At 41.3% G+C, this 16,003-nt stretch overlaps 1 protein-coding gene across 4 annotated transcripts in view; it reads left to right on the plus strand.

The window, feature by feature from the left end:
* Positions 1-8,397, plus strand: part of LGI2 (leucine rich repeat LGI family member 2) — a 70,934-nt gene extending 62,537 nt beyond the window's left edge. For 3 of the 4 annotated variants that reach the window (XM_029590060.1, XM_029590051.1, XM_029590078.1), the window contains one exon: positions 4,454-6,869. In XM_029590060.1, the coding sequence (XP_029445920.1) occupies positions 4,454-5,271 (818 nt within the window). In that variant the 3' untranslated portion in view covers positions 5,272-6,869. Of the gene's footprint in view, positions 1-4,453; positions 6,870-6,959 lie in introns of those variants that run through there. The other variant, XM_029590069.1, reaches the window with a different exon arrangement.
* The last annotated feature ends 7,606 nt before the right edge of the window (positions 8,398-16,003 follow it).

A 16,003-nucleotide genomic window follows, 5' to 3' on the forward strand; every position in this document is an offset into this window, starting at 1 on the left:
ACAAGAACTTTAAACTGGGATTTGAGTAACTGCAATGCACAGGGCCTTGAAGAGTATTTTCCCCAAAATATTGGACACTCAAATGAATTAACATCAGTGGAAAGACTTTAACTTGAAAGATTGAGTTTAAGGTGTGGCTCCTGGGGCTTTTATCTGGGTTACATAAATTTGTAGATGAGGCAATAAAAGGTGAAGTGATTTGTCAATTCACAACTTAATTCATGAAGACAGAGTGGAAGCTAATTAGAGGCCCTGGTTTGCTACAATTCTATAATCTCTGCAACTGTTGCACCATCTGTCTTCTGCAGCAGAATTTGCTGTTCCCTGCAGAACCGACTGAAGGATACCAGAGGCCCTGCAGCTGACACCTGCTGACACCACTGAGATTGGTGCCAACTGACCCGCTGCTCCCAGTCTTCCAACTATAGATGCTGCCTCCAACTTCACCTTCCTTCCTAAGGGGCCACTACATCATCTTGGTTCGTTCACCCTACTTAATCATCCTTTGTCTCCTGCCTCCCAGAGTCCCACTCCCATCACAGTTTTCCTCCTTCTCCCCTCCACCCAATCTGCAATTTTCCTTCATCTCCCACACCCATACTGTCCACCGCATACCTTTTTCCTTCCTTCTGCTACCTTTTGGAAGCTTCTGGATTCTTTCTTCTACTTGAGACCACTGGCTATAGCACCTGACCCACCTGCACTTGCCAAGCATTGCCAACAATAATTATTCCTTTTGGCATTGCAGGGTGATTCTGAAACCAATGCCAGCAGTGCATCCAAGAGACAGCATGGGGAATACCTTCACTATTATATGTGCAATAACAGTATGCGCCTCTAGATCCCTTTCTAATTACTTTAACTAACAGTCCTTCACAGTGTATTGTAAACTGCTTGTTTTGTTGCTGATTCAGTATGTATTGACCAGGCACTGCTGGGATCATGTAATGATATTATATATATATATATATATATAATATTGGACGTATGCCCTGTGCTTTCCCTTGTTTAATCCACCTTACAGTATCTTATCGGAGAAGCTGATGGGTCATAATGCAACCTGTAGAGCTCCCTCAGGTTCATCTGACAGGGGGGCAACATTGCTTAAGGGGCCTTACATGCAACCCTCACATGAGTCTTGAAATAAAGAAGGTCCATCCCAGGAGTCATTGTTCCAAAAATAAATAGGAAGTACTGGTGAAAAACTTGCTGTTTAGTGATAAGTTGCTAGAAAACACACTTTCTTCTGGTACTAATCATAAAGAAAAAGTGCAAAATCACATGAACTGTTCAGAAGCATGCAGGGGCCTCCCTTTTCACTAGGTATCCCTTCAGGAATTGATCCTTGACTCTTTTGGACTCCCCTTAGTACTTGAATCTCCTTGACTCCAAACTGTTGACTCCTTCTCCTCTTGAAAATGCCAAGATTGTGTACAGGACAGGACACTCTAGGCAAGTTGCTTACTTCCTTCCATAGACTCTCCTCTCCTTCTCCTTTTGATCCAGTCAGCAACTGGCAAAAGTCCTGCTGTACTTTTCCAATTGGCTGCAGGCCTTCCACAGTTTTCAAACACACTGAAACAACTTGATCCTCACATCCTTACGCTTCCATAAATGTTATATTTTTATTTGTTTAAAAATTCTTATATTCTACACAAATCACTAGAAAAGACAAATTTCAGCAAAGCAAGGATTCTCCTGGTGTCCCTCTCTCCAGGAATCTTTTACAGATTCTTCCTGGTAACCCATAATGGTCTGCTCCAGGAACTAACTCATTGAATAACCCAGAGGCTCCTTCCTGGAACCAACTCAAAGATCCCAAGAACATTCTAAGCCTCTGTTTTCATAACTCTTCTAACTTTCAAGGTACCACCCAATGAAGTGCGTCTTCAGCACCCACTCTTTCTACTCTTTCTCTGGTCATATGTACGCCCTGGGCCCTGGTAAGGAACTTTTGGATCCCTTTACACTAGTATGTGCCCCTTCCCTTTGTGACTTCTTGTATAATGTAATTGTCAACACATTTACCTAAATGATAACTGTTATTTTGATTTTATCCTCTTACTATTGCTATTATTTTTACAGCTTTCAGGTTCAGGATGTATGTATATGGCAGATGAAATTGCCTACAGTCATGTTCAGGGCTATAGTTTTGCCTTGGCAACTATAGTGAAAAATCATGGATTGACCATAGTAAAACCACAGTTTATTGCCTTTTGCTGTCACAACTATGCTTCCAAAAGTACATTTTTAAATATTTTCTACCATGTTTATTTGACCTATGAATACTAATGTTTAATCTTGTGTTAACACCAATATTGATGAAGGAAGCTATGACCCATGTATTAAACAACAAACCATCTCCAGATTAATCAATTGATTTTTGTGTGATAGACACACTTTACAAAATTTCAGTTTGTTATGACTATCAATTGTTACGCGTGCCGCCCGCAGCAGCCCCGCGACACAGCCCTCTCACCTTTTCAGATGGACTCCAGCTTCTGGCTCCTCTTCACTGGCGGCGGTGGCTCACCAGCTCCGACCTCTGGTTCCCTCCAGTGCCTCCAGTCCTGCCATGCTACCTAGTGTTGCCAGCCAAGATGTCCCTGTTCGTCGGGCCTCTCCACGTGGCCCGCGGAGATGCCACCATCAACGCTGTGCCCCTTCCTAGGCACGTGCGCACGCATCATTGATTCTTTTAAAGGGCCCGCGGCAGGAACCTGGCTGTGGACCTGGATGCTGACATCAGACTCTTCAGCGTATAAAAGCTCAGGCCTCACTCCGTAGCATTGCCTTTGGAACAGGTCTCCTCGTACTTGTTGCTGATCCTCAAATCGTCTCTTCATTTTGTTCCTGTTATCCTGTGGTTCCCGGTTCCTGTTCTCCTTGTTCCTGTTTCGTCTATGTGTTGGACTGACTCTTTTTGGATTTGACTACTGCTACACCTGACTACTCTTCAGCTTCTCTCCAGCCCTGGACCTCCACTACGCCTGACTACTCTCCAGCTTCTCTCCAGCCCCGGACCTCCGCTACATCTGACCATGCTTGCCTTCTCCATGCCATGACCTCTGCCTTGATTGACTACGCCTGCCTTCTCCATGCCCTGACCCTTGCTTTGAATGACTACACTATGGACTTTCCTGTGTCCAGAGTTCCACGTTGCTTGCCACAACTTCCACTCGCCACCGGCTCTGATCCTAGCCTGTCAGTGATGCCTCTTCTTGCCTATCCTCTGGACATGGACTTACAAGGCTTAGGCCTTCTTTTGCTCAAGCACCTCCAGTTCCTCACTGTTCCTTTGGCACCTGAGTTCCAGTACCAACTCCAGTCCAGAATAGGACTATGCCATCTACTGGCTGCTGTCTCTGGGCTGAATCACCTTTCATCTTTAGCTAACCTCGAGGCCCACCTAAGTCCTGCCGGCCCCGGCACCCAAAGGCTCAACCTGAGGGGAACGAGGGCTGGTATAGGTGAAGCTCCAGCGGCCTCTAGCTTCAGTCCACTCCACCTGCTGACGGTGGGGACCCGTAGGCCCTTGCTGCGGGTTGTGTCAACCCCACCTCAGCCCAAGGGTCCACCTCCACCTCCATTGCAACATCAATTTCATCAGCATATTCATTTTCTTCTAATTTCCTCTGGTTGAAGAAACTTCACTGAGGCAGGCATAATGTGCTGAAACATAGCTTGTGTCAGGGTTATGCTGTGGAACTGAACATGAAATTGGTTTGTTTTTGTTAATTTGGAAACCTGAAAAACTAACTACTTCGATGAGTTTTGCAATGTATTTGAAGACATTTCAATGATCTGATAAAGTGTTAAAGTTCAGTTAGAACGGTTCCCTTTTAAAAATGTTCAATTGAAAGGTTCAGGAGGAAACCTGTTGCATTTTTTTGTCTGATGCTGTTGAAATGGTGTTTCCTTTTTTTCTCCAGAACTTTAGCTGTTTTTTTTTTTCCCAATTACTTTGAGAGGAAGTAAGTATGTGAAGTTATTTTTGAGAAAACCTTCCATGGTAGCAAATAAATGTTTTCTTGCCAAATGGTATGAAGATGAAATGCCCTCTGTACTCAATGGAAAAATGCCAGGCATTTTGAAGAGGTCATGAGAGGGAAGAACGTCTCATTAGTGCATTTTCTTTTCCATTTGGGGACCATATTATACCACTCTTTTCCTACTAGAACATGTAGCCACATTGTGAATTGACAATTAGTGATTCATTTTCCCACAGTTCTACACATTGTTGGTTTGTCGCTGATAGGGGAGAGAAGGGGGCAGGATGGGAGTCGGGGGAAGATTTGATATGTAAAATTATTTGATAATTTGTTCATTTATAACTGTTGTATGGAAGGAGACACTATGTATCAGTGTTTTGTTGTGTATTTTGCAATAAGAAGATTCCAACATAAAATGCGGTTAATTTTGAGCTAATCTTTTCAATTTCTTTGGTACACAGGTCAGTCGATAGTTGGATGCAAAGCAATCCTGATTGATGACCAGGTCTTTGTTGTGGTGGCCCAGCTCTTTGGAGGCTCCCATATTTATAAGTTTGATGAAAGCTGGACCAAGTTTGCTAAATTCCAAGACATCGAAGTTTCCAGAATTTCAAAACCAAATGATATAGAATTATTCCAGATCGATAGTGAAATGTTTTTTGTTATAGCGGATAGCTCCAAAGCTGGTTTGTCAACAGTTTACAAATGGAATGGCAAAGGATTCTACTCATACCAGTCCCTGCATGAATGGTTCAGAGACACAGACGCAGAGTTTATCGAGATAGATGGAAAAGCTCATCTAATTTTGTCAAGCCGCTCACAAGTGCCCATTATACTCCAATGGAACAAAATCTCAAAGAAGTTTGTCCCTTATAGTGAAATCCCAAATATGGAGGATGTGCTGGCTGTGAAGAGCTTCAAAATGCAGAATGACCTCTATATTTCCCTGACCAGGTTTATTGGTGACTCCAGAGTCATGAAGTGGAATGGTAAGCAATTTGTAGAGATTCAGGCTGTCCCATCTCGGGGGGCCATGAGCTTACAGCCATTTTCTTTTAAGGACAAACATTACCTAGCTCTGGGAAGTGACTACACATTTTCACAGATATACCAATGGGACAGTGAGTTGAAAGGCTTCAGAAAATTTAAGGAGATTTACGTACAAGCACCACGCTCCTTCACAGCTGTGTCGACCGACCGCAGGGATTTTTTCTTTGCCTCCAGTTTCAAGGGAAACACGCAGATATATGAGCATATTATTGTTGATTTGAGTTTGTGAAAGTCCCAGCTTCACTGATAGGGATGAAGCTTGAGCACACTGAGACTTTACACTGCCTGCACATTGCTCATTTACAAAAATTAGAAACCACATCTGGAGTTAGGATGAACTTGATTTAGCCAGATGTTTTCCAAACTGTTAGAAACTGGTTACTTGGTTAACTGCATGGCACACCCATTTTAATATTTTTTTAAAAGAAAGGTTTTTTAAAAACTTGTAGTACTCAGCAAATGCTTTTAAAATTTAAGAAAAGAGTGTGAATTGTGAAAACCTAACTGAGAATCAGGAATCTGGATTCAGATTACATCTGAAACCAGATGTCTTCCTTTTAACGAGAAAAAAAATGTAAACAGTCAACTGAAAAAAATGTATTTGCTAAAGAATTTTACAAAATCATACAGTATTGGCATTAATCTCCAAGAAAAGCTTGTTTTATGTATTATTTCATGGGAATGCCCAGTGTCACCTTCACTTTTCATGAGAAAATCAAATACTGTTTGCTTTCATTTACATTGATGCTAAGCCTGGACCAGCTTAAGAGTGTTTGACATCTCCCTGCTCACGGAGGACAAATGCTACTAATAGCTCTCTTGTTGTTACAAATAAGTAGGGGTATGCACAGACATTTTTTTTCCATTTCATTTTGTTTTTATATCATTTTTGTTTTCATTTTGTTTCATTTCATTTCTTTAAAATTTAAAAAAGAAAAAAATTGTAAAAAAAATGAAGAAAAAAAAGAATACAAAAATAAATGTCATGACTTAGAGAAGAAAAACCCTTCCCAGATCTCCCTTCCATGTTCCCCAGCTCTCCAAATTGTCTTAGAATATTCTTATTCTTCACAGTGCAGGAATGATCCCCACTAGAGCTGTGCCTGCAAATCATGCCAGTGGGCAGAAGCCGACGCCATTGCTAATTTCTTCTGTACAAAACGGTGCCTGCCAGATCCAGACCCAGCTCAAGAAATTAACAATGGTGCTGGCATTTATAAGCATGCTTCTTGCAGGGCAGGAGCAATTGGGGATTTCTCCTACCTTGTGCAGGAAAGAACATTATGGTAAGAAGGCCCGAGAAGGGTTTTTTTTATTTTTTATTGTTGGTAAAATTGTAAAATGAAACAAAAGAAGACACAATTTTGTTTCATTTCATTTCAAAAATGAATTGAAATGAAATGGGAAATTTAATTAGAATTTCCCATTTCATTTCAAATGAATGCATAGCCCTACAAAAAAAAGTGATAAGTTATAGGGTAGAATATGATGGGCTGCAATGAACAGCTCTGCGATGAATCCTTTCACATATGTCATCTTTTTAAGTTCCTCCCGACCTGAGACAGAATTGAACTAGTGACCTGGAAGTGTAAAAGGCTCTATGATACTGTAATAATTCTCCTCAGCCATTCAGTTCCCACACGCCACTGACAAAACACATTAATTTGCTATTTTTTCATGATCCTTTACCAATCATTTATGGAATTCTTGCCAGTAACTCTTGGTATGCCACAGAAGGCTCTAGATCTCAGTGATTCAGTGAACGGTTGGGTGAACTACTATAGAGAGGATCAGAGCTGGAGAGTATAAATAAATCTTTCAGCATGATTTCACCCCATCTTGTGCTTGCCTTTGATACTTGAGTCAAGATGCTTGTTTATATCATTGCTTTCTCTGTTTATGACTGTATTGTTTCAGAATTATTTATTCACGCCTGGTTAAAGTCTGGAATGCTCACCAGAGGACACAACTACAGCTGCTGGAATGAGAGTCCTCATTTTCCTGTTGCCCTATGGCTGTATGTTCTGCATGTGAGAAGGGACAGAATCTCTGAGTTATGATTTCTTTGGTATGCACTCTGGTCTCTGTTTTAAACTTTTAAATAATATTTCTTCAGTGCATTCTGTGCATTGACACATGGTGATCTTTGTAGCTAGTTTAATTGAATTTGCTGTACAGAAGCATACATCTTTTGGTGGAAAAACAAATTGTATTATAGTCTTCAAGAAAATACCCAACATATTTTATCTGCTTCCTCAGGGGTATCAAACCACTTATTAGTTAGAGACCACTTTTTAAAATGTGTAACAGTCCATCATGTCAATGTAATCCAACATCAATTAGACTGTTAAAAATGTTTCTGCAAAAACTAGTTCTATAAAAATGAACTCCAGTTTTTTTTTATAATTGATTTGTATAGAATGTGTCTGTGTAGGAATACTTTTTTAACAGTATGATTGATGGTGTCAGATTAAATTGGTTCCGTTGATTGATTGTTATCAATTCAAGAGCTATGTCTGGAGCTAAGAAGTAAATTGCACCCCCTGAGGAAGCATTTAACTTGGTGTAATGTATTGGATGTTTTGTCTGCCAAATTGCCAAAGGATGCACACTTCCGTAAGGCTATTTTATGCTAATTGCAGATATTTTGGGAGTGCTGCGCTAAGAACTACTGAAGTTTTGCACCCCAGCTAACCTTTTGATTTTTCAGTTTGCAACTCAGTGGACTTTGCTCCCATTTCAATAAAGTGGCATTATGGACAGAGATCCAGCTCAGAGCAATGGGAAAGAACTGACCAGCCTTGTTTTAAGTTATGCACGTTTACTGCTGTCGAGAAACTTAGAACTACCCCTTCCCAAAAAACTTTTTTGATTTAGTGTACATCCTGTTCTTGTCAAATTGTAGAGCTACAGCTCTGTTGCAAGGAGAATCAAGATGTTATCAGAGAGCATGCAGATACTACAGGCAGGAAAACAGAAGATGCCAGAGCTAAATGGCTCATGTGAACTTTCCTACCTCCCACTGTGACTAGCTGTACAAGGAGGTGTCTTTGCCATGCTCTGTTTATTTAATGCTGCTTAATGCCACTGTGGTTTATCAATAACTGCTGTAAAGCACAGAGGCAGGCTAGCTCAAGTAATAAATCCAAAATAAGAAACAGGAGGAAAAAGGACAATATATTCCATTTAGTCCTGGATTGTCCAACCATTTAAATTTATGATAATAATTTGGGATTTTATTGCACTTTATAACGGAGCCGAACCTCAAAGTGTTTTGCAGTCTTAGCACTGACGTTATTATTAGCTGAGGCACACAGAGATAATAAAATTGGCTTGTTTAAGGTCACGGTGCGAATTAATGGCAGAGTCAGCATCTGAACCCAGAAGTTCCTGACTTCTAGTGCAGACTAATCGAGAGGGTCACACCTCCTCCCTGGGGGGTAAAATTGAAATGCCAAACATAGCAAGCTAGGAAATAAACTATGCATATCTAATAATTTCACTGCTGTCTGCAAAACGAAGGACTTGCAAAAGCAGTGCTAAAATATCACAATATACTGTTTGGAACAGTTTTATGTATTTTAAAATGTGTAAACAACAGTAAAATAGTGAACTGTAGTAGTTTATATAAAGTACATAGCTACCTTTAATAGAGCTGTATGCAAGTTGTTATGGAAACATTCTAAGGTTTTATATATATATATATATATATATATATATATACACACACACACAGACACATATGTATCTATCTCTTTTTAGTACATAGAATACAATGTGAGAGGTTTGCTGCTAGAAATATGTGCATTCTTTAAATACATGAATAAAATATAGCTAATGCCATCAAGTTATTATGTATTTTGTGTACTACATCCTAAGATTTCATTTTCTCAGAAAATTAAAGTGGCCATATCTGAACTGGTACCAATATCTGTCCACTGTGAGCAGATTACACTGAAAATTACCAGTGCTTTTTTATTTGGACTATGGGGGATTTTTAGCTTTCAGTATTTTACAGCATTCACCAAAGGGGACCTATTTCCTTTTGTTTGTAAAGACAGCATCCTCAAGTAGATAGCCTATTTTGTAGAATTCATACAGTTGCACATAAAAGTACACACTGTACCCATAGATATATGGTAAAATAAACAGAAAAATGGTTCAGCTGTCACATGTCTGAAACTTCTAAATAATAGCACCAACTATCCAGGCTTCAATCTTTTCCTCTCTCATCTTGGAAAGTGCAGCATAGATAAGGCATTTGCAGTTCTGTAGGCCATCTCTCTCTCTCTCTCTCTATAGGGCTTAATTTAGTATCTGCTCTTTAGTATAACTGTTTCAGCCTAGCAGGAAGAAGGGGAAGGGAGACCCTTGATTTCTGACCTGCCTCCTACCTACCAATTAAAAAGTGGCTGGAGGCTAACCTGATAGCTCAGTGGCAAAGCTGCAAGCCGCCATGTGCCTTGCTTCTGCTTCTTGGCCAGCTGGGGCGGAGAATGCTGTGAAGGTAAGCTTCAGACCTCCCAGGAGACGTGGGGAATTCCTGTCATCATACAACAGTGACACCTAGTGGCCAGATTTCAGAGGGCATGACTATCAGGTTCTGGAGAGAGTCATGATTTGTGGCCCCTGGCCCAGGAGTTTTGGTTCCATGAGAGGATTAAGCAACCTTGGGTAGTTGTGAATAAAGGTTCAAGACATTCAAGCCCACTAGAGGTCAGTATTGATTAAAATGGAAGCCCAAAGAGGCCTCCCCATCACACTCCCTCCCCACACATATCCCCCTTCCCAAAACCACATTCTTCACAGCAAATTCAAATGACTGGGGGCTGGACCTATCCAAAACCAGTTTGGGCTTTAGTGGCCAAAAAGAAAGAAATATGCATGTTTTGCCAGTTGGCAACTGTTGTAAAAGGAGATATTAAGCACAAAAACTGTAATTGTTATGACCTAAAAATAGATATTTAGAGTGCATAAAGCACACTTCCATATGCGCTCTTTTAAAGTGGTCTACTCCACACAAAGATTTGCCTGCAAACACATATTCATCTGAATACTTACATACTTTTTATTTCCCTCCGACATCTCTCAGGCATGAACACCTACTCCTATACTCTTTTTTTTTTTCTCTCTCTCTCCCTGGCTCACTTTCACCCCCTTTGCTCTTTCTTCCTTCCCATTTCCCCTTGCTCTATCTTTCCCCTCTTGGTTTCTCTCCTTCTCATGCCATTAAGTTCAATACCATACTGATGATCCAGTGTATGTAGTGCACAGGATACAGGAGGCAGGAAGTGCTTCTTTCAAGTGCTGCTGGTCCTGCCTCCTCCTGCAAGCTATTGGTTATCAGTGCTTGTGCCGACAAACTATAGGCATGTATAACAGTCTTTGTTACGTTCTTCTAAATGTAAAACCGTCTCTCCTTGTTTCTCCTTTGATTCTTGTGGCATTGGGCTGCTTATTTTATCGCATGTGAACGAGATAGTGTGGTGATTGAAGAGTGGGCAAGCGTTTTAGTGCCTTGGCCTTAGTCCAAGCTGACTTCATGGGTGGCGTATGCTCAGCACATTTCCTTCACCCAGTTTTCAGAGGATGAGGACATCAGCAGGACTCTGCATACCTGAAAAAAAAAAAAGAATGAGGTTCATCCATTTTGTAATGAAACTGGTAATAAATGACATGATTCAGAAAGTAAACCAGACAATACATTTTCATTCGTCAAGGTCTACAAATCTGGCCATAATTTTTTCTTCAAATACCATTGCCAGGTTTGATTCTAATGTCTGTGTGATGGTTTTGGTGGGGGGAAATGGGCCTGCTTTGCTGCAGAGTCCACAGGCACTTTTCACTCGAGGACTTTGCATCAAAGTTTTGAAGAGCACCAAATATGTGTGGACTTTTGGGCCTGCTGTTTGCCCGAGTAGATTTTGAAAAGAGAATAATGCACGTAGACTCAACAATACAATCTATTCACGTTACTTTAGAATCCCATCCAAAGCACTGCCCTGGGAATGCCTCCTCTAAATGTGACTGAAAGATTATGCGGTGCCGGACAACATGCATACTTTTAGACAAAGCAAGGGAGGGTCATTTTCAGGCAGCCAATTTACAAGGGCACCTCACTCGTTCCCCACGTGAAGGGCTTTCAAAATGGACCCCCTCATGTGCCTGCCTCCGGTGCGATCAGCACGTGACAATATTCTTGCTCACACTGTAGACATGGTTAAGTTTAGCATCGGGAAACCACTAAGCTTGCAAGAGAAATCCATGTGCAGCTCTTTCTTGCACCAATTTGTTCCTTTCCTTTAAAGCGCGTTCCATTTTTCTTGGATTCTCTGGACTTTATGGTGATATTATCTGCAATGAATCATTGCGGTTTTTCAGATATTTAGTTTCAATCGGGCAGATTTTGCTTTCTTTTTCTTTATGGTTGTTTATATATTTTGGCGTTTTGTATTTTGTTTTTGAAATTTGTTTTGATGTATGAAAATTGTTTTTGTGTGTGATGAATTTATTAAAGTATAATTAGGGACCGTCATTTTTGTTTTTTAGTGTTCTTTATTTCTGGTGCTGAGATGACACCAAAGAAAAGAGAGAGCCTATTTATAAGGCTCTCATATAAGTAAACTATTTATACCACTATAAGAGGGGCAACTAGCAACTCGGGGTGAGGTTTTGGTGGTGGTCTAGGTTTGGGGGGCAGTTTTACATGCACAGAGATACAAACAGCACAATAGACAGCAGTGAAGATTTGATGTGATTCGGAGTGATGAAAGGTACACAAAGATGGATTTGTACATTGTACTCTCGACCTAGCTTGATAGCAGCTAGGTAGAAAGTGGATCAAGCTAGGTCGAAAGTTCATTGTACAAATCTCATCTTTGTGTACCTTTCATCACTCCAAATCACATAAAATCTTCACTGATGTCTACTGTGCTGTTCGTTCCTCTGACTGTGCATGTAAAACTGCCCCCCAAAACCTAGACCACCACCAAAACCTCACCCCAAGTTGCAGACATAACACACAGCATAACGCCAGGGAATTTATCGGGGTTTATTATGACAAGAACAAAAATAGGAGAAAATCATTTGGGAAAAAAAAAAAAAGACTCACTATTTTTCCGGGTAAATATCAGAGTTTTTATTTTGGTGGGCAGAAGCCAGAACAATAAAATGTTATTAAGCAGATTCTCCTACCCACCCATTTAGCAGCATTCCCATCTATACCAATCTCCTGCTTGGCATGTCCCGCTCTCCTCCCCCAACTAAGAATCTCCTTCTTATCCCCCCCCCCCCCGCCCTTAGTGGTGGTGGTTACGGGTTTCTTTCTCCTTCAGCAGCACGCTTGCTGATGTTCCCATGGTCTGCAGCACTGCCCTTCTGCTTCTCTATAGGGCCAGGGAGCCTGTGGGAAAGTGCTTCTGGTGGACAGGACCTGCTTCAAATGCATTTGCGGCTCCAGACAGCACTTTGGCTGCTTAGGGGAGGAGGAGGAGGTGGTACTTGACTTCTAACATGGGCGGCAATGGAGGGTTGAGCGCTTTCATTGATGGGGGTGGGGCTTGTGTGCTTTGGCCCACATTGGTTTCAAGCAGTGCTTGGAAGCCTTGAAACACTGCATCTGCAGATCTGGAGCAACTTTTTAATCATCCTAAAATTAGGGTGAATATCGGTTTAAACCAATTGTCACCTTTGGAAAAAAAAATCTGTGAATTAAGGGTGAAAATGGGTTTAAACTGAAAACAAAGGACCTAAGCGCGGCAGGAGCCTCCACTCCAGCACGTAATGCCCTTAGTTCCATTCCAGTAGATAGTAAACACTCGAGCTTTCCATCCCCCTCGTCCTCCTCCCATCTAGAAAAGCTGGGATTGGTTGCTCCTTGCTTTATAACCAGCAATTTTGCAGATCAAGAGGTGGCTACAGTCAGTTCAGGTCAGACACTCAAGAGTCAGGATGTATGTCTTTCTCTCCCTGGCGAGGCCTCCCTGCCTCATCGGGTTTTTGCTTTTTTTTTTTTTAGGGGAGCCTCCTCTTGAAGTTTAGTTACAGTAAGGAGCTCTTTTTGCTGGCACCCCTGCCAGTGAGCCCGGTCACTCCCTGAACGTGGCAAGCACCTGTGACAGGCTTGGCTGTACGAGGCGATGGAAGGCTAGAAGAATTCGATTTTTGGAAGGGCCTGTGTTAAGCTCTGCCCCTGTAGGAAAGGTCATCCTCGCTGGCCGAACTCTGAGGGCGGGGGCTGAAGACCAGTGAGCTCATTCACCCCATGAATGTGGTAAGCACCTGGGAAGATTTTTGATTAGGAAAATATTTTCTCTTTTCTTTTGAGGAGGATTTTGAGCCCCCCCCCCCCTCCTCACTGGGAGCTTGGCTGGAGCAGCAGGTTCCTAAACCACCGACTTTTCAACCCACGGAGTCACCCTTCAGAACAACTAAAGGAATCAAGGAAGAGCATGGAGACCCCCATCCGGATCTCTGTCTATATGGGACCAGGATACAGGGCTAGGTGTTCGGGAAGATGCTGGAACCTCAGCTAGGACTGTTTTAGTAATGCTAGAAGGGGAGCCCTGACATAGGAATCCCAGGAAAGCCATTGGGAGAGCTTTTAGTGCACATTTTCCACCACCATGGGAAGCTCTACAAGTTTGCTGAAGAAAAGGACACCCTACCCAAGCAGAGACACCCCTATCTGTAATAAATTCAACTGTAACTGTACACTTATTTAAAGATGAGCTTTAAGTTGCCTTTAACTAATCAGAAAATTATTATTTAATACCCAGTGACTGGCCTTGCCTGTTTTGTTACAGTAATTCCCTCCAGGATTTGCCACAGCTAGCAACATACACGAGAGATAAATCCATCACTGTGTAGGCCATAGATGAAAGTCTCCGCCCCCCCCCCCCCCCCCCCCCTAAAAAGAATCCATCTCTGGGATAGAAAGCTCAGGACCTGGGAGAGTGCGAGCTGGAGCAGCCCCTGAAGAGAAATAAATTCGTTTTTGTGCCCTGGGATTTAAAACACCCCGCTAAAGGTTACATAAGTATAATACTTATTGGATTGGTTTATATTTAGCCTTATGCTTAATTTATATTTCGGTTTAAAAATATTAAAATAGTTTGATTTTTCTGAGTAGTTTTGTAACCACAGGGGTTATTTTCCAAGCTGTGTTATGGGCTTTTCACATGGTGCGATGCTAATTTAGAAAAGGGGTGGAGTTTGGGGCAGGATTTCTAGCCAAGTGGGCTGGCTTTGCAAAGCCATATTGCACAGTTTTAACACAGCAAATTAACTACACCTTTTTAATTTGTGTTAAGCTGTGTGACGTGGCTTTATCACACTTTGTGATGTTTTTGCACATAGCATTCTTAGTCTTTTAAGCTACCTACCACCACTGGGGAGAGAGAGAGAGAGAGTCTAGCTATAAGGCCCTCATAGTAGTTAAGTATTTATACCTCTATAGGAGGCCCACCTAATTACTTGAGGTGAAGTTTAGGTATTAGTGTAGGGGTTAGGGGCCACTTTGACATTAGAGTGAGACGTATGAAGAGAACAGTGCACTCTTGTGAAGATTTGATGTTACCCAGTCCATCAAGCTAGGTTGAGAGAACATTGTACAAATCTCATCTTTGGTTGAGTTTCCTCACTCCAAAGGACATCAAATCTTCACAAGAGTGCACTGTTCTGTTTGTACGTCTCACTCTGAATGTCAAAGTGGCCCCTAACCCCTACACTAATACCTAAACTTCACCTTGAGTAACTAGGTGGGCCTCATATAGAGTTATAAATACCTAACTACTATGAGGGCCTTACAGCTAGGTTCTCTCTCTCTCTCCCTCCCCCCCCCCCCCCCCCCAGTGGTTGTAGGTAGAAATTACAACAATTGGGGCACTTACCGCAACGTGTGAAAAGTTATCACACTCTGTGGTAATACCTATGCGAAGCACTAAGATAGCTTATTTATCACAAAGTGCACTATTATCATAAAACATGCCCCTCTTCCTATTGCATGCGATAGTTTGATGAATTTATCCCCACTTTTCTTAATGATTTGTACCAATTAAGTCAATATCCCCACTCTTCAAATAAATCCCAGCTCCCTCCTGCAATCTATATTTTTAAAAACTGATACGCTGCCACCCCCACACCTCGGTCACATATGCAGAACACAGACAGAACCTCACCAAATACAGAACGAAGAAATCAGAAAGTATAAACAGAAACGTGCTGAGAAGAATTGAACTGGAACCCACAAAAAGCCAGCCTCTACATGCACAGCAACAATGGAAAAACAGAAAATTACCATTCTTCAAAAAATGTTAAATAATAAAATCAAGAAATATAAAACATCAATCACAATAGTAAAATCATATTCATAAAAAGAATAAATATTTCAAACCAGTTAATGAATATGTATCCAAAATTTCCCAAACACCAATAAAATATTTCAAAACATCTGAATAAAAAAATCCAATAATTAAAAAATATTCTATTTCCCCCCCAAAAAAAAATTAAATATTTCAAAAGAGCAGAAACATCAAATTACACCCAATAATTAAAACTAATAAGGATTTAAAAACCTCTTGCTCTCCATATCTGGTATCTTTTGATTTCCAGTCACCCTGAAATCATCGTGGATTGGGAGAGATAGGGCTGTACAAATTTTATCTTCCCTTTCACGCACACGCACAATAATACATTCATTCTCTCACACATTCTCTTTCACATACACAAGCTCCTTCTCTCTCATAGATAAATTATGCATGTGTGTGTGAGTTTATGCCTGTGAGAGCCTACATATGACACATAGGCTCTCACAGGCACACATTCACAAACACACACAAGTACACAGGCTCTCACAGACACATATGTGCTCACATAGATACACAGGCTCTCACACAGACACACACACACATACATAGGCTCTCACACAGACACATAGGCTGTCACATAGACACACACACACA

Source organism: Rhinatrema bivittatum, chromosome 1 (assembly GCF_901001135.1).
Source record: "Rhinatrema bivittatum chromosome 1, aRhiBiv1.1, whole genome shotgun sequence".
Taxonomy (NCBI): Eukaryota; Metazoa; Chordata; class Amphibia; order Gymnophiona; family Rhinatrematidae; genus Rhinatrema; species Rhinatrema bivittatum.